The following is a 21,820-nucleotide window of genomic DNA, read 5'->3' on the forward strand; positions in this document are numbered from 1 at the left end:
TAGCTGAGACTGAAATTGCTGTAGCTGTGACTGAAGCTGCTGTAGCTGCGACTGGAGTTGCTGTGTCATGGTGGTCAAGTACGACAGCTGGTGATCTTGTTGGGCGATCTGTCGGGCTTGCTGGGCGACCAGTGTAGTGAGGTCGGCGACAACTGGCAGAGGAACTTCAGCGGGATCCATGGCCGGATCTACTGTCACGATGCCGGCTGGCAGGAGGTGGATCCTCTGTGCCAGAGAGGGATTGGCGTGGACCGTGCTAGTGGACCGGTTCTAAGTCACTACTGGTGTTCACCAGAGCCCGCCGCAAAGCGGGATGGTCTTGCTGCGGCGGTAGTGACCAGGTCGTATCCACTAGCAACGGCTCAACCTCTATGACTGCTGAAGATAGGCACGGTACAAGGGAGTAGACAGAAGCAAGGTCGGACGTAGCAGAAGGTCGGGGCAGGCAGCAAGAATCGTAGTCAATAAGGCAATAGCAGGAGGTCAAGTACACAGTATGGACAAACACAGTAACGCTTTCACTAGGCTCTAAGGCAACAAGATCCGGCAGGGGAGTGCAGGGGCAGTGATCAGATATAGTCTGGGAGTAGGTGGAAGCCAATTAAGCTAATTGGGCCAGGCACCAATCATTGGTGCACTGGCCCTTTAAGTCTCAGGGAGCTGGCGCGCGCGCGCCCTAGAGAGCGGAGCCGCGCGCGCCAGCACATGACAGCAGGGGACCGGGACGGGTAAGTGACCTGGGATGCGATTCGCGAGCGGGCGCGTCCCGCTGTGCGAATCGCATCCCCGACGGCCATGACAGTGCAGCGCTCCCGGTCAGCGGGACCGACCGGGGCGCTGCGGAGAGAGAGACGCCGTAAGCGCTCCGGGGAGGAGCGGGGACCCGGAGCGCTAGGCGTAACACCCGCACCCAGCGTTCGGAACAGAATGTTCCGAATGCTGGGGCAGTGGAGTACCCCTTTAAACCAGTCTACAATTTTCTATCTCCTCTGTGTCACCATTCTGGCAGCATACAGTTTCAGAGGCGAGACCCTTTTTTAACTCCTTTAGTCTACCGGAAGCATTGCAAAAAAGAGAGTGGAAAAGTTGTTACCCAGGGCTACCCCTGTAATGGTCTTCATGAGACCTGAAATCTATAACTAGGAGGCATGCCCAATAGATGTCATAACACCCCATCAATTGGTTGCATCTCCAGCAGGTATCCAGAATTGTGATATAAATGATATGCAATAAGGCCAGCACCCTGCACCATCTAGATAATATCTTAAAGTTGGCCTCCTACATTTAAACAGGGATAGACATTTAGTGACAAGAATGACTTCTAGTCATGAGGCTGCAAAGTGGTACGTTCAGCGTATACACACAGAAAATCTATCAACATATACATCATATGTATCTATATGGTTATATGGAACAGTGGCATGCCTTTTGACATATGTTTAGCATAAATGGGCACTTTCATTAAAACTAATTTTTGCTATTGCACTCCTTATGGTAAATTAAAAATTGTTCTATACTTTGCTTTAAAAAATTACGCTTTCTATGTTTTATTTGTGTTTAAAAAAGCTGCCACTAGGTGTCTCCCTACTTGTCCAGAGCACATTTCCCCCATCTTTTGCTTAGACTTTGGAGTGGGTGAATGTGCAGCCTCATCCAATCATAGCTCATCTCACACTGAATTGCTCTGGACTCTTTCTGGCAGAGTGAGGGAGGAAGTTCTCCCCGGTATGGCTTCAGATGATGTCACGTCTGCTGTGTAACGCCCCTTCCCAGTCTGTGAATCTGACTGAGACTGAGCAGAAAATACAGAGCAATATCAAGGTAGAAAAAATAAAAATAAAAAATAAATAAAATAAAGGCAGGGGGTGGTTTATCATGATGGGGGCAGTGAACTAGGAGGATTATAAATTTTGACAAGATCATTAGAGGTACTCTTTAAATGCTTTTTTACTCTAAAGTATAAATACTCTAAAGTATAGCTAACATAAGGGCATCAATGACAGCTGGTTGCAAATATACAAGGTATATGTTTAACTTATACACCCAAAGGTGTTCTTGACATCGAACGCACAGATTGTAAGCAGGAAAAGGACCATAGGGGACAGTGTACACCATGAAACGGAATACATAAGAAAACCCTTGGAATTGTGTTGTGTTCATATCTTTCTTACAGTAAGGAAATATGGTTTTTTTTTTTTGCAAAATGTATTAAATCATTTTTCATAAAAACTAAGGATTTTTTCTGGAAGTAGTTATACACAGTCATCACTGCCTAGAAATGACTTGTTGCTTTAAAAGCTTCCTTAACACCAGTGCAAAGTCTAAGGTTCTATTGTGCAAGACAGAAACCAGAAATGCTGCAATATTTTTGTTCTTCCCACAAGTGTAATTCTCAGAATTGTTTTCTCCTGAACAGCACATGACCTGCCATTTCATAAGGTATATAGCATATACTCCAGCACGAAGTTATGGATTCTGCAGCTACAAGCACAAGACTGCCTAAGACTGCGACTGAGAAGCTCCCATAGTTTTGGCATATAATGTCATAATTGTTGCTACAATGCCTCATCTCTTCCAAAAATAAGCCATGATGAAAGTGACAGCATTCTTTTGTGATTGAGCATCTAAATGGCAGTTTGATCGCGCCATGTGAATAGTCCCTTACACAATGACATTTCCCATTTGGTTTTCTGCAGATATTGAGGGACATCTATCAATGTTTGCTTATGTATTCTTTTGTTTAGTAATTTTTTCCTTACTTTTTTTTGCTTATGTGTGACTTATTTATCAACTGGTTTTAGCCTGTTGATAATTTTCTTTCACGTAATTTTTCCTTTTTTTACTTTGGTAGTAGCTTTTTCTGCTCCATGTTTGAGCTGGAGTAAATTTAGTCAATTTTTAACCCTGTTGTGACTTTTTGTGCAGTTGCAACTGTCGCAGTTAATAAATACCTGACTACCCGTAGTCCATTTTAAAATTATTACTACGTAGTTAATTTTTGGAAAACTTGCTTTTCTCCCTTTCCAGTCAAAATGTCGCACGAAAAATCGTGTAGTCGCAGTTGCGACAATTATAGTAAAGATAACCTGACTAAACCCGTTAATAAATGTCCATAAATAAGTTAAAGATTGACTTAGCCCATTTTACAAAAGCATGCCCATTTTTGCACCTGGTATTCTATGGCTAGGTTTACATGACATTATTTTTTCTTATTTAACTTAAAGGGGTACTCTACCCCTAGACATCTTATCTCTTATCCAAAGAATAGGGGATAAGATGTCTGATTGTGGGGGTCCAACTGCTGGGGAACCCTGCGATCTCCCTGCTGCAGCACCAGAGGCTCGTGATGTCACGGTCACACCCTACATGTGATGTCACGGCCACGCCCCTCAATGCAAGTCTATGGGAGGGGGCGTGACATCCTCCCATAGACTTGCATTGAGGAGGTGTGGCCGTGATGCCACAAGCGGGGCATGACCATGAGGTCACAAGCCTCCACCCCGCATCGCCAGTCATCCAGAACAGAGAGAAGTTTGCTCCATGCACCGGATGTCTGGGGTGCCACAGCTGAGATAGCGGGGGTCCCCAGCTGCAGGACCCCCGCAATCAGACATCTTATCCCCGATCCTTTGAATTGGGGATAAGATGTCTAGGGGCGGAGTACCCCTTTAATGGTTGACCCCTCCCTGATTTATGACATACATGTACAGTGGGAAAGTATGTCACAGGCTTAGGAGCTTAGCCTGCACCATACCCAGAAGGTTTCAGCTGCGACTTCCACTTCGAACACCTTCACTGTCTACAAACACAGGACTGACAGCTTGTTACACTGACTCACATAGACACTGCCCAGCTGCGCCACTTACTGACAGTTGCGCCACTTACTGACAGTGACAGCAGCTACCCCATACCCCCTCAATGCAAGTATATGGGAGAGGGCGTGATGACCGTCATGCCCCCTCCCATAGACTTGCATTGAGGGGGCAGGGCCGTGATGTCACAAGGGGCGTGGCCGATCCCTGCAGTGCGAAAACAGCATTCGGAACATTTACTTCCAAACACTGGCAGTGGAGTACCCCTTTCAGCTAACAACATGGAGCATATACTGTTTACTGCTCCATGTAGCAGTGAGCCTGGCCCCATTCTGGAGATCCTTCGGACTCCCTACGATCAGAAACTGTGAAATATAGAATATGCAAGGTCAAAGTGTGTGCAGCGAGTGTAGTGTACTCACCTGAAAAAGACTGGCAGCCTCTAATAGTTTCTGTACATTTTGCTTTGTGATCACAACTTTACTAGTGTAAGTATAATCCAAAATAATCCTCATGGTTTCTGCTTCCACTCCTTGGATTATAATCTTCTCCTCATACTTTTCTTTAAGATCATTGCAGAACATGGCTCTAGGAAACAAAGAGACATCTGTGTCAGGAAAAGCAGTATTGATGCATATTGTGAATTCAACTTGAGAAAAACAGACACGGTCGCACATCCACAACATACACCTTGATCTAATGCTTCTCAGCAACATTTGTTAAACTAATAGGTAATTAGCGTACTTTATGATCATGAAGTGCAAGCCCACTAGCCACGTCACGGCCACCTGTAAGTAGTGGGTCCCTAGCATTCCTAGCATAAAATGGTGCAGCACTGAGTGGCGACCACCATCGCCCCAAAACCAGAGCCCACAGGGGCAATGACCCAATTGGCAGAGCAGACCCAATGCCACTCAAACCAGTCCCTGGGCCGCGCCTCCCCACAGACACAGCGCCGGGGCAGCAACGGATGCCAAACAGCACAGCACCAGGGGGAACAGATCTAAAAAGCTCACTCACCATGTGCTCCCAGTATGGGAGACTGCCAGGAGTAATAGGGCCCTAATGCAGCTTCCTGCCAATTATATAGGCCTGGGCTGAGAGGGAGGGGCAGAGTGCAGACCAAGTTAAAGAAAAAAAAAAAAAGGAAAACACAATGGCCCTCATCTACTAATAGGATTCCGACTCTTTTTGAGCCACAGAAAAAATACCGACAGAATCTGAATCACTCTGAGTGAAAAAAAAAAACTAAAAAGTGGGCGTTATTTTTGGGAAAATGAGCATGTTCCCTACATTTCATCCAAAATCACTCATCTTTTCTGAAAATCACTCCGAAAATCATGTGAATTTTCTGGGAAGAAAACCCGACACTTTAAAGCATGTATAAAGTTTCAGAAAGTGGAGTAAATTCTCTGGTTCCTTTGCCTGCTTTGTCTTTTTGAAGCGATTCTTAATTGTAATTTTTAATTTTTTTTTAGCACAATTAAATTATTAAGCAACATTTTAGCTTTAGTAAGTCTTTTTAACACGTTTTTTTTTTTTTAGACTTCCAAAAAAGTGTTGGAGATACCTTTTTTATAAAAGTTTCGGAGGGTACCATTAAGAAATTAAAATAAAAAAGATACAGTAGTGATGGAAAAAATTGTATTTATCTTTTTAATAACAAAATTTGTATTAATTTTTAAACAGGGATCAATTTATGTGTGCGGGCAGGGCACTAAAAATATAGCCGGCAATAATAAAAATGTATTGTGTGTGTTTTTCACTTTTTTTCTAAATGGCCGCTCTTCTATGGTCCCTGCACTGATGTATATATACAACCAGATGGTTCCAGCCAATCACAGCTCTCTGTGGGAAATAGGAATATGTGTATATATACGTCAGTGCAGGGGAGCATAGAAGAGCGGCCGCCCACATCTATACATTATACAGGAGGATCACAGCGGGTGTCAGAAGTGACATCCACTGTGATCTTTACATAACTGCAGGTACTACAGCTCCCAACATGGAGCACACTCTGCTCCATGCTGGGAGCTGTAGTATCTGCATTAACAGACAGATCGCAACAGGTGTCAGAAGTTACACTGGCTGTGATCTGCCTATTAATGCAGGTACTACAGCTCCCAGCATTGAGCAGAGTGTGCTCCATGTTGGGAGTAGTAGTACCTGCATGTAAGAACAGATCACAGCGGGTATCACTACTGACACCTATCTATTGCAGAGATGTGGAGAAGCTGTATACAGCGCTCACATCTCTGTACTATACTCCGGCAGGCCACTCATTCATTCATATTTCCCTCAGAGCTGTGATTGGCTGCAACCATCTGGTCAATCACCATTCTGGGCGGAAAATATGAATGAGAATGTGAATTTTATTGTATGGGGATGCAGCGCTGTAGTCCTTCCTTCTGGAGCCCACTCTGCTGTACCAGATCTATATTTAGTTCAAATCAAATTGAGAAAAGTGCTGGAGTTTTGTTTCATTGTAACAAGCTGTTTGCAGATACATTTGTGCACAATGAGGAACGTGATCCCTGTCTGAGGATGCACTTGTGTATTCTGGGGATCGCGATCTCTTAAAGTCAAAAAAAAAAGAGAAGAAAGCTCCGGTTCAGATAAAGTCCGATGGGGTCTCCATGGATCATGGTGAAGGTATATGAGGAAACCTTACAGAGTGAGGTATAATGGGGTGGTTGTTGGTATATATGTAGCCATTTTATGCTAGGGATGCTAGGGACCCATTACTTACAGGTGGCTGTGATGTGGCTAGTGGGCTTGCACATCATGATCATAAAGTACACTAACGACCTGTTAGTTTAATAAATGTTGCTGAGAAGCATTAAATCAAGGTGCATTTGTGACAGCCTGGAGGTGGCTGAAGCATGAGGAGACCATATAGTGACTGAATGGCCCAGCCTGGAGGTGGCTGAAGCATGGAGACCATATAGTGGCTGATTGAGGCAGCCTGGAGGTGGCAGCAGTATCAGGAGTCCTGAAAGTGACCCGGTGACAGAGTGGTGCGGTGGGTGACAATACCAGTACCCGGTGACAGAGGTGGGTGAAAGAAGGAGAGCTTGGCATCAGATGTGTGGCATCAGGCATGTGGAAGGATCAGAATAGTAGCTGAGGCAGGTAGGCAGAAGAAAACAGTCTTTTTTGTCAAAGTATTGGTGTGCACAAGTAAGTATTGAGGATATGCATTACGTAAAACTTAACTTTTTTTTAGGATAAAATATATGGACCCCATATATTTTATCTTAAGAAAAGTTACGTTTTACGTAATGCATATCCTCATTACTTACTTGTGGTCTAATGCAGAGGAATTTCTGAAACTGGGCACCAGCACCTTAATTATGTTTTTCAGTATCCATGGCAGAACAATGAGAGAGCCTTGAAGTGATAGCATCAGCATGAGGAGATCATAGAGCAGCACAATTAGAGAGCCTAAAGGTGGCAGCATCAGCATGAGGAGACCATAGAGCAGCACAATAAGAGAGCCTTGATGTGGCAGCATTAGCATGAGGAGACCATAGAGCAGCACAATTAGAAAGCCTGGAGGTGGAGGCATCAGCATTAGGAGACTATGTGGCAGCACAATGACAGTGCCTGGAGGCAGTAGCATCAGCATGAGGAGACCATAGAGCAGCATAATGAGAGAGAATGGAGGTGGCCGCATCAGCATGAGGAGACCATATGGCAGCACAATGACAGAGCCTGGAGGTGGTAGCAACAGCATAAGGAGAACATATGGTGGCACAATGAGGGAGCCTGGAGGTGGCCGCATCAGCATGAGGAGACCATATGGCGGCACAATGACAGAGCCTAGAGGTGTCAGCATTAGCATGAGGAGACCATAGAGCAGCACAAAGACAGAGCCTGGAGGTGGCAGCAGCAGAATGAGGGCCATGCCAACTGAGGGTTGAGTCTGAGGAACCTACTGACTGTTGACTGGGGTGTTGGATGTCACTTGGGATGAAGTGGATGATCGAGTGAACCGATCAATCACGGTTGCTGGGTTGCTGGTCGAGACACGACTGCTAGCTGACACTAGCTGACACGGAGCTCAGACCTCTCGCTGTGACTACGGCTGCCACACGCCCCTACTCTGCTCCGACCTCTGCCTGCGCCTGATGAATTTAGGCCTTTGCCACTCCTCTGTGCATGTCCTGGCACTACTCTGCCTGACATACTTATTGCGTATATGAGGGGAGTACAATATGCTTCACTATGCTTAAAACAGTATTTGTCTAGAACAGCAGCAGGTGTGTACTATTGGCTGTCCTTTGACAGTATATAGGCCCTTGAGAGATTAACAGGTACAAAATAGCACACTACTTAGATGTACGTATTTGATATGCACTTATTTTTGCACAACACCAGCAGTACACAACAGTACTACTGCAGCACATAGTCGCTGTGTACTAAACCAAAAATTGCACTCTCTCACAGACTATTAGAAATGGACCATTTGTTGTGGAACAAAGAGGGCATAAAAATGCACTATAGTACGCTTTAAAAAACGTATTGGAGTAAAACACCAGCCAGTGATTACTTTTGCCTGGACTTTCACAGTATCTAGGCCCTTGACAGATTAACAGGTACAAAATAGTACACTACTTAGATGTAGGTATGTTGTATGCACTTATGAGGGCAGAAAAATGTGCTACAATGCGCTTAAAAAAATAATTTTAGTCAAACTCCAGACGGTTGTTACTTTTCCCCGGCCTTTCACAGTATCTAGGCCCTTAAGAGTTTAACAGGCACAAAATAGTACACTACTTAGATGTAGGTATGTGGTATGCACTTATGAGGGCAGAAAAATGCGCTACTGTATGCTTAAAAAATCGTATTTTTACACAACACCAGCAGTACACAACAGTGCTCCAGTACACAAAAGCTGTGTACTAAACCCAAAATGGACTGCTGGGTATTATAAGGTCTACAGACTAGTATAACCAGCAGATGATTTGTTATGGAACAAAGACACAGAATTGGGCTGAAAAATAATTCCTCCTCTGCTAAGGTTTATGAAGTTGAGCTTGTTGAAATGTATGAGGCAACACACAGCTCTCTGCCCCTCTCTGTAATGCAATGCTGTAGAAAGTGACTGGGAGGTTAATGGCAGCAGTAAAAATCCTTTTCGGTGAAAAAACTGTGAAAAGTAGTGCTCTCTGTACACCAGAACACTGGTGTGACTAGGAGGTAAAACGCTGCTGGAAAAAGCTTTTCTGTGTAACACACACACACTCAGGTTGTCCGTCCTATCTCTCTGCATTGTAATGAATGAAGTGACTAGCCGGAATATGGCTGACGATTATATAGGGCTGTAGGATTATACAGGCGTAACTGCTGCTAGGCTGCATCCTGCATGTGATTCAGGGTCATCCCGCCTACCCGCCTTCCCGCCTTGCCTTCCTGCCTTCCTAGAGTTCCTTGCCCTATGTCCTTACATGTGGATCCTCCATTTTGGATGCCCTGGAGCCTGGACCGCACTAAATGGAGTTTAATGAAGCGATTTGCGTGATAGAATTGCGGCAATATTCGCATTCGTTGTGAATCAAATTTTTCATGAAATTCGTAATGATTTGTCAGCTTTGATTCGCTCATCTTTAATAATGTAAATAAGTGTGAGTTTAGGCCCTGTACAATATAGCCACTTACAGGTTTCACACAGGTCCATACTGTATTGTGAACTAATGGATGCAGAGCGTGGCACAATATGATACCTATGTGAGGCACTGTATCCCTCTCTACTATTAATGCTTCAACCGGACAACCTGACATATTTGTTAACCTCTTCAGGACATAGGGCGTATGGATACGCCCTGCATTCCGAGTCCTTAAGGACCGAGGGCGTATCCATACGCCCGTGGGAATTCCGGTCCCCACCGCTAGCCGGTTGGGGATCGGAGCCGGATGCCTGCTGAAATCATTCAGCAGGCATCCCGGCATATCGCCCAGGGGGGTCATTATGCCCCCCCATGTCGGCGATGGCCGCAGATCGCTGGACAATTCAGTCCAGCGATCTGCGGCGATTCCCGGTCAATCGGGTCTCCAGTGACCCGGAATTACTGGCTGATCGGGGCCGTCTCTGACGGCCCCGGACAGCCATAGCCTGCAGGGGTGAGGTGGCACTGGTGCCACCTCACGATCGCCCTGATTCGTCGGACGGATTACCGGCCGACCAATCAGGGCGCCTGCTGCGGGTGTCACTCCCGCAACCCGCTTCGCCCCTCTTCCGGAGGACGTGAGCGGGTGCGGGACGTGCACCCCGGGTGCTGGGGACCCTGATCCCCGGCGTCAATGTTGGGATCGGGGCCCCAGGAGCAGCAGCGGCAGCAGGAGGTGAGTGACAGCCTCCTGCTGTTGCTTAGCAACAGCTCCCAGCATGCAAAAAGGGCATGCTGGGAGCTGTAGTTATGCAACAGCAGGAGGCAGACCACCACAACTCCCAGCATTCCCTTATGGGCATGCTGGGACTTATGGTTTTGCAACAGCTGGAGGCACATTTTTTCTATGGAAAAGTGTACCTTCAGCTGTTGTATAACTACAACTCCCAGCTTGCACAAACAGCTAAAGTGCATGCTGGGAGTTGTAGTGGTGCATCTGCTGGTTGCATAACTACAACTCCCAGCATGCCCGTTGGCTGTCGGTGACTGCTGAGAGTTGTAGTTTTGCAATAGGTGAAGGCACACTGGTTGTGAAACTCAGAGTTTTTTTTTTTTACCTAACTCAGTGTTTCACGACCGGTGTGCCTCCAGCTGTTGCAAACTCCAACTCTCAGCAGTCAATGTACACCATGCACCGTACATGCTGGAGTAGTTTTGCAACAGCTGGAGGCACACTGGTTGTGAAACACTGAGTTAGGTCACAAACTCAGTGATACATAACCAGTGTGCCTACAGCTGTTGCAGAACTAAAACTCTCAGCATGTACAGTTGTAGTTTTGCAACAGCTGGATGTTACCCCCCCCCCCCCCCCCCCAATGTGAACGTACAGGGTATACTCACACGGGCGGAGGTTTACAGCAAGTATCTGGCTGCAAGTTTGAGCTGCGGCAAATTTTCTGCCGCAGCTCAAACTGCCAGCGAGAAACTACTGTGAACCCCCGCCCGTGCGACTGTACCCTAAAAACACTGCACTACACTAACAAAAAATAAAATAAAAAGTAAAAAACACTACATATACACATACCCCTACACAGCCCCCCTCCCCTCCCCAATGAAAATGAAAGCATTTGGTACGCCACTGTTTCCAAAACGGAGCCTCCAGCTGTTGCAAAACAACAACTCCCAGTATTGTCGGACAGCCGTTGACTGTCCAGGCATCCTGGGAGTTTTGCAACAGCTGGAGGCACCCTGTTTGGGAATCACTGGCGTAGAATTCCCCTATGTCCACCCCTATGCAAGTCCCTAATTTAGGCCTCAAAGGCGAATGGCGCTCTCACTTAGGAGCCCTGTCTTATTTCAAGGCAACAGTTTAGGGTCACATATGGGGTATCGCCGTACTCGGGAGAAATTGTGTTACAAATTTTGGGGGGTATTTTCTGCTTTTACCTTTTTTTTAAATGTAACATTTTTGGGAAAAGAAGCATTTTAGGTAAAAAAATTTTTTTTTTTTTTACATATGCAAAAGTCGTGAAACACCTGTGGGGTATAAAGGTTCACTTAACCCCTTGTTACGTTCCCCGAGGGGTCTAGTTTCCAAAATGGTATGCCATGTGGGGTTTTTTTTGCTGTCCTGGCACCATAGGGGCTTCCTAAATGCGGCATGCCCCCAGAGCAAAATTTGCTTTCAAAAAGCCAAATGTGACGCTTTCTCTTCTGAGACCTGTAGTGCGCCAGCAGAGCACTTTTCTGAATCGGGAGAAATTGGGCTTCAAATTTTTAGGGGTATTTTTTGCTATTACCCTTTTAAAAATGTTACATTTTTGGGAAAACAAGCATTTTAGGTAAAAATTATTATTTTTTTTTTACATTTGCAAAAGTCGTGAAACACCTGTGGGGTATAAAGGCTCACTTTATTCCATGTTACATTCCCCAAGGGGTCTAGTTTCCAAAATGGTCTACCATGTGGGTTTTTATTTTTGCTGTTCTGGCACCATAAGGGCTTCCTAAATGCAACATGCCCCCCAAAAACAATTTCAGAAAAATGTACTCTCCAAAATCCCCTTGTCGCTCCTTCCATTCTGAGCCCTCTACTGCGCCCGCCGAACACTTTACATAGACATATGAGGTATGTGCTTACTCGAGAGAAATTGGGCTACAAATACAAGTAAAAATGTTCTCCTTTTACCCCTTGTAAAAAATCAAAAATTGGGTCTACAAGAACATGTGGGTGTAAAAAATGAAGATTGTGAATTTTCTCCTTCACTTCAGTTAGAACACTGACTGAATGTCATTTTGAATACTTTGGGGGTGTAGTTTTTATAATGGGGTCATTTATGGGGTATTTCTAATATGAAGACCCTTCAAATCCACTTCAAACCTGAACTGGTCCCTGAAAAATATTGAGTTTGAAAATGTTGTGAAAAATCGGAAAATTGCTGCTGAACTTTGAAGCCCTCTGGTGTCTTCCAAAAGTAAAAACTCATCAATTTTATCATGCAAATATAAAGTAGACATATTGTATGTGTGAACCAAAAAAAAATGTATTCGTAATATCCATTTTCCTTACAAGCAGAAAGCTTCAAAGTTAGAAAAATGCAAAATTTTCAAATTTTTCATCAAATTTACGGATTTTTCACCAAGAAAGGATGCAAGTATCGACAAAAATTTACCACTATGTTAAAGTAGAATATGTCACGAAAAAACAATCTCGGAATCAGAATGACAACTAAAAGCATTCCAGAGTTATTAATGTTTAAAGTGACAGTGGTCAGATGTGCAAAAAACACTCCGGTCCTTAAGGCCAAAAAGGGCTTGGTCCTGAAGGGGTTAATCGAAAATAGATACCATATGAATCTATGGGGAAAGGGCTAACATCATTGTCACCTGCACAATAGATATAGTTGTTGTAGAGACAAGTGTAATGTTGTGAAGTTAGATAAGGAGTCACTAAAAACTCAGCGATTCATTTTTGTCTATGGTCATCAATACGTTATCTTAGTACAAGACATGGAGGACAAACTAGTTTATACTGAGGAGCACTCTGACCTTGTATGTCCAAAGCCTTTAGCTTTTTGTTGTGCAAATCTGCCAAAGATTCTTATTAGTTGTTTTTCCACATAAAACTATTGGCAGCAGATGATAAGAAAATTACTATGTGGATTTTAACAAAATAAAATTAATTGGTACCCAGAGTGCTTACTCATACTAAGGCTCTGCTCTTTATGTACATTAGTAAATAACTAAGAAGTAATAAGATAAAGGGAATTAAGATTATTCTGACAGATAAGAGAAAACGTTACTAGTTGAAAAAGATCAGATTCTATGGGGGGGATTTACCATTGTTGTCTTTAGAAAGTGAGTATTTAAGTCATTCAACTTCGCTTTGATTTTGCTTACAAGCAAAATATTTATGATACTATCACAGGGGGTAAATACATTTGATGCACGTTAGAAAAACAAAAAATATCGCTTCAGAACGCCATATTGTATGATTCCTCCTCATTTCTGGTGTAGATATGGGCGTTTTTGAGAAGTTTTCGACACATAATGGGACATATGCGTTACCACTGCAGGTAGAGAATGCAAAATGACTTGAGTAAGTTGTTTGAACTATTTTGCTTTAGGAATGTCCATAAATGGATCCATCATAGCTATTGTGGCTGTGTTATGACCATAAGCCACAATGCTACTCTGTGTGAGTCAGTACTTATTACTTAAATTTTTAAGTCATTTTTCAGCTTTTCTGCCATTGTTTTTGTTTATAAGAAAAAAAAACTAACATTATCTTTAAAAAGGGAATTATTATGGAGATACATGACTGATAGTTACAATGTATTTCTTCTGTTTTCATCACACACGAGAAATGGCATCAATATTTTGGTTGAAGGTGTCTCTTACCTAAAATAATTGCTGGCGGCAGCAAGTACAACCCGATGGCATGAGAATACGCTATTGCCAACACACAACATTACATCTGTCAATGAATTTTCCAGCCTTAGGTTTTCAAGTCCATTCTGAAGAGACAATGTAAATCCGGTGTCATCAAATCTTCGGACATCTCCACTGGAATTTTCGATGAGTTCCCCCAATTCTTTGGGGCACTCTCTATTGAAGGATATGATAAAGTCATCGGTGCTGTTTTCCAAGGATTCTCCCATACTTGTGACCTGTAGGTAATGCAGAGTGTCTACTTCTGTGCTGCTGATGCAGTTGGGTCACACTTTACAAGTGAAGCGGATTTCCTGCCCAAGACTCTAAACTTATCTAAAACTGCCACACGCAAAACAGGAAATCTTAAACTTTCTCAGTTGACAGCAGAAATAGATTAATCTTATTGGTTAATGCAGTTTGTGTTGAAGTACAAAGCACAGCATGGCCTCATAACATGTATAGGAAATAATCCAGCCAGGCGATGTGAAAAACATAAATTAAGTAATTCATTTACTGAAATTGTCATAGATGTAACTGTCAGACACCATACCAAAATCATTGTCACAGGATATAAATAGTGTGTAAACAGTATAGGTATAGTAAACATGAGGAAAAAATAGAAAAGTCTATGGCTGTATCACTGTGTGCATTATCCCCAAACTGTCAAGTCACAAAACAGTGTTAATAAACGTTGTCATGTTTTGTGATGTCACAACTAAAGGTTAAAGAGTGGATTATAGTGATATCACCGTATATGTATAGTAAGTCATCCCAATACATGAGTAATACACACAGTGATAGCACAGAGCTCTGATAATAAACATAGCATTATAATTCAAGGCTAATGCACACAGAGATGTCACAGGTATAGCATAGTAAACACAGCATCAGAATACAAGGCTATTGCACACAGTGATGTCACATATTTAGCAAAACAAACGCCGCATCAGAATACAAAGATATTGCACACAATGATGTCACATGCTTAACAGCTACGGAATACACAGATAATGCACACAGTGATGTAACAGACATGGTATTATTAACAGTATCTGAATAATGCACACAGTGATGTCACAGACATGGTATAATACACAGCATCAGAATTCAAGGATATTTACACAGTGATGTGGCAGACATGGCATAACAAACAGAATAAGAATACAAGGATAACATAAAAAAAGTATGTCTGCCCATGTTTTCCGGGCCGACATTTTGCACATATTCCGCCATGTGAACATGGCTTAAGTCTTCCTCTTTCTTTTCAAAATTGTTTTCTTGCAGACTAACACCCATTGTTGTCCTAATACAAGAATTGCTATGACCACTGTGACAATGAGATGCATCTGTCCTCATATCCAGACCTTATATCCAATCCTCACATCCTATTCTCATATCCTGTTCTCATATTCCGTACTCATATCCCGACCTCATATCCCGTCCTCATATCCCTTCCTCATATCATGTCCTTATATCCCGACCTCATATCCCATCCTCATATCCTGAATTAATATCCTGACCTCATATCCCATCCTCATCTCCCACCCTTATATCCTGTCCTCATATCTTATCCTCATATCCCGTCCTCAGGTGGGGCTGAGTTGTGATGAAGAGATTGTAGGCAGAAAACAGAAGGAGGCGTGGCTTTATGGAAGTGGGCATGACTTGCAAGCCGGACCAATACACAAAAGGGGTAGAAAATAAAAGGGGTGTGGCTTAAATGTTGGGTGTGACTTTGCTAGATGGTATGTGGCATGCTGGTGGGTGTGGCCGGCCTGATGCACTACCCAGGAGATGGATGTACAGCAGAGCTTGCAGTAAGGTACTAGAAGTTCTATATCAGGGGTCTCAAACTTCCGTAACAAAATTTTGCGGCCCGCACCAGGGATGTGTAATTTGTATTGCCTGACCCTGGAACATGTAGTTCCGGGCGCCGGGCAGGTCACTTCTTTATGCATTTAGCCCTGCTTCTGGCAAGCAGCGCTAAATGCCAGAAGACTTCACACAAGACTTGGGGGCGCATCATCTGCGTTCACGATCAAAACCACCCTCCCCGTCCAATAGGGCCCATAACCTTCACTTACCCAGCCCTCCTCCACCCCGTCTCCGGTTGGCCGGCATGTGACGTCCCTCCGCAGACCCGCGCAGGAGGACGTCAGTGACGTCACTCATCAGGCTGCCACCGGAGCGGAGAAGCGCAGCACAGGACAGGTAAGTGTGTCTATGTGTGTGTGCATGTGTGTGTGTCTGTCTGTGTGTGTGTGTGTGTCTGGGGGGGGGGGCACAATGCTACCTAATGTGGGGAAACTGCTAGCTTCCTGATGTGGGGAAACCGCTACCTTCCTAATGTGGGGAAACCACTACCTTCCTAATATGGAGAAACCGCTACCTTCCTAATGTGGGGAACATGCAACCTTCCTAATGTGGGGAAACCGCTACCTTCTTGATCTGGAGAACATGCTACCTTCCTAATGTGGGGAGCATGCAACCTTCCTTATGTTGGGAAACTGCTAACTTCCTAATGTGGGGAAACTGCTACGCTCTAGCATTATATGTGAGGGGCGCATGCGGCCCAGCCTCACCCAGCCGCTACCTCCAGTGGCCCCCACATAATTTGAGACCTCTGTTCTATATACTTGCATGTGTCTTAAGACAAAAACCCCATCCTTCAAGTGATGGGGTAGGTTAGGGTTAATTTAAATATCATATATTTTTAATTGATATAAAAGTAACATGTGTACTAAGTTTCATCAAAATATATCCAGCCATTTGGAAGTAATGCTGGAACACACATTTCCCATAGACTAAATGCTGAAGACAGAAAAAGCGGAAGCTCTCCAGTAAAGTGCAAGCAGTAAATTCTTTATTCTTGACACATCAAACAGGAACAGACATTTCTGAAATCGGGAGTAGATAAGTGCTTCGATACTTCATGCAGTGAACACAGGTAACGCCGTTTTACACAACTCGTGTGCTTCTACAGCGGTGGTAAAGGGTGGACGTGTCTTTGCAAGATGGGGTATGGCATGCGAGGTGGGTGTGGCTTGTCAACCGGACTGACGCATTCACCAGGAGATGCAGAGCAGAGTTTGTGGAGAAAGGCACCAGAAGTCCTATATACTTGCATGGGACTTGAAACATTAACCCCATCCCTCACATATGGGGGTAGGTTAGGGGTTAATTTAACTTTTATATATTTTTATTTGCCATATAAGTAACATGTGACCAAGTATTATCGAAATATCTCCAGCAGTACGGAAGTTATGCTGGAACATACATTTCCCATAGATTTGCATTGGAGTTTATACAAAAACCCCAACCCTCGCAAATGAGGATAGGTTAGGGTTAAATTAAATATCCTACATTTTTAGTGGACATATAAGTAACATGTGACCAAGTATTATTGAAATATCTCCAGCTGTTTGGAAGTTATGCAGTAACATATATTTCCCATAGACTTGTATGGGACTTAAAATAAAAACCCCGACTTTCGCAAATGGGGGGTGAGTAAGGGTTAAATTACCTATTCTATGTTTGTTGTCAATTTCATGTTAATATCTTTAGCCGTTTGGAAGTTATGCTGGAACATACACCCATACATACACACACACATACTGTAAACGTGTGTGCATTGGAGGGAAACTGATGCTAGGACTGATCACATTCATTTGAATGGGACAGTTTACAATTAGAGATGAGCGAATCAAATCTGACGAATCCGAATTCATTACAAATTTCAGGAAAAATTCGATTTGCAATGAATGCGAATATCGCAGCGATTCGATCACACAAATCATTAAATTCGATCACACGCTTCATTAAACTCCATTTAGTGCAGTCCAGCCTCCAGGGCATCTAAAATGGCGGATTAACATGTGAGGACATGGGGCAAGGAATGCTGGGAAGGAGGGAACAAGGGTCGGTGGGATGACCCTGAATCACATGCAGCATGCAGCCTATCAGCAGCCAGCCACCCTTGTGATGTCACAGCCCTATATAATCGGCAGCCATCTTGCAGCCAGTCACTTCAGCCTTTTATTGCAGAGAGAAAGAGAGGGACAGACAGCAATGTCTGTTGCACAGAAAAGCATTTTTACAGCAACGATTCACCTCCCAGTCACATCAGTGTTCTATTGCAGAGAAAGAGGGACAGAGAGCAGTGTGTGTTGCACAGAAAAGCATTTTTACAACAGCGATTCACCTCCCAGTCACATCAGTGTTCTATTGCAGAGAGGGACAGAGAGGACCTCAAGCCCAAATCCAGCCCAAATCCAGCATAGAAGGAAGGGAGTGAGATTGAGAGAGAAAGTGCAATTTTGGGTGTAGCACACAGCGACTGTGTGCTGCAGCACTAGTGTGTACAGCAACTGAAAAGCTAATAGTAGCCATCCTGTTAGGGTGAACAGTAGTGTTGAGCGGCATAGGCCATATTTGAATTCGCGAATATATGGACGAATATTCGTCATATATTCGCGAATATTCGCATATTCGTTATATTCTCGTTTTATTTTCGCGTATGCGAAAATACGCGCATGCGAAAATTAGCGTATGTGGAAATTCGCATATGCGAAAATTAGCATATGCGGATTTTCGCGTATGCGAATTTTCGCACGCCAGTCTCACACAGTAGTATTACAGCCTTCTTTACACCACACAAGCTGGAAGCAGAGAGGGGTGATCACTGTGATGTGTACTGTGAAGAAAAAAAAAAAAAAAAAAACGAATATTCGTAATTACGAATATATAGCGCTATATTCGCGAAATTCGCGAATTCGCGAATATGCGATATTCGCGAATAATATTCGAATTGCGAATATTCGCGAGCAACACTAGTGAACAGAGCACTAAAAGCATATTGGGGGAGATTTATCAAAATCTGTGCAAAGGAAAAGTTGTCCAGTTGCCCATAGCAACCAATCAGATAGCTTCTTTCATTTTGCAGAGGCCTTGTTAAAAATGAAAGAAGCAATCTGATTGGTTGCTATGGGCAACTGGGCAACTTTTCCTCTGGACAGGTTTTGATAAATCTCCCCCATTGTCCTCTAAGTGTAACCTGTGCCTACATCTAAGTGGTGTACCATTTTGTTCCTGTTAAAGTCTTAAGGGCCTAGATACTGTGAAGGGCCAGGCAAAAGTATACACTTGCTGGTGTTGTAGACAAATACTGTTTTAAGCATACTGGAGCGCATTGTCCTTCCCTCATAAGTGCATACCACATACGTACATCTAAGTGGTGTACCATTTTGTTCCTGTTAAAGTCTTAAGGGCCTAGATACTGTGAAAGGCCAGGCAAATGTACACACCTGCTGGTGTTGTAGACAAATACTGTTTGAAGCATAGTGGAGCGTATTGTACTCCCTTAATATATCCAAGTATGTCAGGCAGAGAAGTGCCAGGACATGCACAGAGGAGTGGCAGAGGCATAAATTCATCAGGCAGGGGTCGCAGCAGACTAGGGGCGAGTAGAAGCAGGAGTCGCAGTGAGAGGGCTGAGCTGCCGGTATCAGCTAGCAGTCGTGTCTCAAACAAAACTCAATAATGATGAAGCCAATTGCACTTGGGAGCCGGATGCAGAAGGGGCTTCATCATCATTAGGAGAAGAGGGTTGCAGGTTGCCCGAGAGGTAGCAGCTGAGCCAGCAAGATGGTAGCATGATTGGCAGTCAGCATGGTGGCAGAAGTGGAAAGTCTGGAGCCAAACGTGCCCGGGGTAGACCACCTGCTTCGCGGCAGACTACCTTTCCGGGAGGTAATGGAACAGGGGTTCCTGGAGTCGGCGGCAGTAGCAGTCAATCAGTGCAGACTGTTGGTGGGAAAATCAGCTACTCGGCGGTGTGGCAGTTTTTCATCAAGCATCCGGAGGATGTTAACCTGACCACATACAAGATGTATACAATACAGAAATTTAGGTGCACTACTGTGGTAGATGTATACAATGACATTGGCTATCCCTCAACACTGATGTTAAAATTGAGACATTCGCCAGTGTATCCTTATATGAAGGACACACTAGAGCCCGCACACCAACGCCAAGGTTTCTCAAATGGCACGGGACCTAACGCTAACCTACCTGTGCGTGAAAAGCAAAAACCAGGGGCCAGTGGGCATTTACAGCAGCACTAGGCCGACATGCAGCCTGCTCCCAGTTACCTCGAGCGTGACTGAGCACACATACAATGGGAGGAGGGAGAGAGGCTACAAGCCCCACCCAAGTTGGCTGATATAGTTACATAGTTACATAGTTAGTATGGTTGAAAAAAGACATACGTCCATCAAGTCCAAACAGGGAATTGAAGTGAAGGGTGTAAGGGGATAAGGGGAAGGGATGTAGTTTTATAATTCTGCATTAGCATTAATGTTATTTTGTTCCAGGAATGTATCTAACCCTGTTTTAAAGCTGTAAATTGTTCCTGCTGTGACCAGTTCCTGAGGTAGACCGTTCCATAAATTCACAGTCCTCACGGTAAAGAAGGCGTGTCGCCCCTTTAGACTAAACCTTTTCTTCTCCAGACGGAGGGAGTGCCCCCTCGTCCTTTGGGGGGGTTTAACCTGGAACAGTTTTTCTCCATATTTTTTGTATGGGCCATTTATATACTTATATACGTTTATCATATCCCCCCTTAAACATCTCTTCTCAAGACTAAACAATTGTAACTCCTTTAATCGCTCCTCATAGCTAAGATGTTCCATGCCCCATATTAGTTTAGTTGCGCGTCTCTGCACCCTTTCCAACTCCGCAGTGTCCCTTTTATGAACAGGCGACCAAAACTGAACAGCGTATTACAGGTGAGGCCGTATCAATGCTTTATAAAGGGGGAGTATTATGTCCCTGTCCCTTGAGTCCATGCCTCTTTTTATACATGACAATATCCTGCCAGCTTTGGAAGCAGCAGCCTGACATTGCATGCTATTCTGTAGTCTGTGATCTACAAGTACACCCAGATCCTTCTCTACCAGTGACTCTGCCAGTTTAATCCCCCCTAAGACATACGATGCATGCATGTTATTAGTACCCAGATGCATAACTTTACATTTATCCAGATTGAACCTCATTTGCCAAGTGGATGCCCAGACACTTAGTCTATCCAAGTCATCTTGTAACCTATACACATCCTCTATAGACTGTACCGTGCTACAAAGCTTGGTGTCATCTGCAAAGATAGAAACAGAGCTGTTAATGCCATCCTCTATATCATTGATAAATAAATTAAACAACAACGGGCCCAGTACTGAACCTTGGGGTACACCACTAATAACCGGGGACCAATCAGAGTCCGAATCATTGACCACCATTCTCTGGGTACGATCCATGAGCCAGTGTTCAATCCAGTTACAAACTAAAGTTTCCAAGCCCAAAGACCTTAACTTACCTGTCAGACGTCTATGAGGGACAGTATCAAACGCTTTGGCAAAATCCAGAAACACTATATCCACAGCCATTCCTCTGTCAAGGCTTCTACTCACCTCTTCATAAAAGCAAATTAGATTGGTTTGACAACTTCTATCCTTAGTAAACCCATGCTGGCTATCACTTATAATACAATTATCCCCTATGTATTCCTGTATGTAATCCCTTATAAGTCCTTCAAACAATTTACCCACAATGCACGTTAGACTTACCGGTCTATAATTGCCTGGCGAAGACCTAGAGCCCTTCTTGTAGGTGCATGGCCTCACAGGTGCAACCTTAATGCTGCCTGGAAAATGTTCAAGGCGCATGAACATATGGTTTTTACACACCTCCAAGTATAAATTTAAACAACAACAAAAAACGTGGTCTCAAATGGCTGGAGGTGCTCAACCCCAAATGCAGTTGTGCATTTATACTGGGGGAGCAGATCCTGCCCTTGTAGTCCGTTGCTAGGGGCGATCCCCAGCATAAAAATGCATACAATGGAGGATGCCTGCAGTGGACTACAAGTGCCACAATAGAATCCTACACCAGATAAACGGTGTGGATGTGTAAAAA

At 44.0% G+C, this 21,820-nt stretch overlaps 1 protein-coding gene across 2 annotated transcripts in view; it reads right to left on the reverse strand.

The window, feature by feature from the left end:
* Positions 1 to 21,820, reverse strand: part of KLHL6 (kelch like family member 6) — a 105,123-nt gene that overhangs the window by 47,099 nt on the left and 36,204 nt on the right. The window contains exons 1-2 of one of the 2 annotated variants that reach the window (XM_056563132.1): positions 13,820 to 14,124; positions 4,235 to 4,400 (exon numbers count right to left, since the gene is read on the reverse strand). In XM_056563132.1, the coding sequence (XP_056419107.1) occupies positions 4,235 to 4,400; positions 13,820 to 14,079 (426 nt within the window). In that variant the 5' untranslated portion in view covers positions 14,080 to 14,124. Of the gene's footprint in view, positions 1 to 4,234; positions 4,401 to 13,819; positions 14,125 to 21,820 lie in introns of those variants that run through there. The other variant, XM_056563133.1, reaches the window with a different exon arrangement.

The sequence above is a fragment of the Hyla sarda genome, chromosome 3 (assembly GCF_029499605.1).
Source record: "Hyla sarda isolate aHylSar1 chromosome 3, aHylSar1.hap1, whole genome shotgun sequence".
Classification (NCBI taxonomy): domain Eukaryota; kingdom Metazoa; phylum Chordata; class Amphibia; order Anura; family Hylidae; genus Hyla; species Hyla sarda.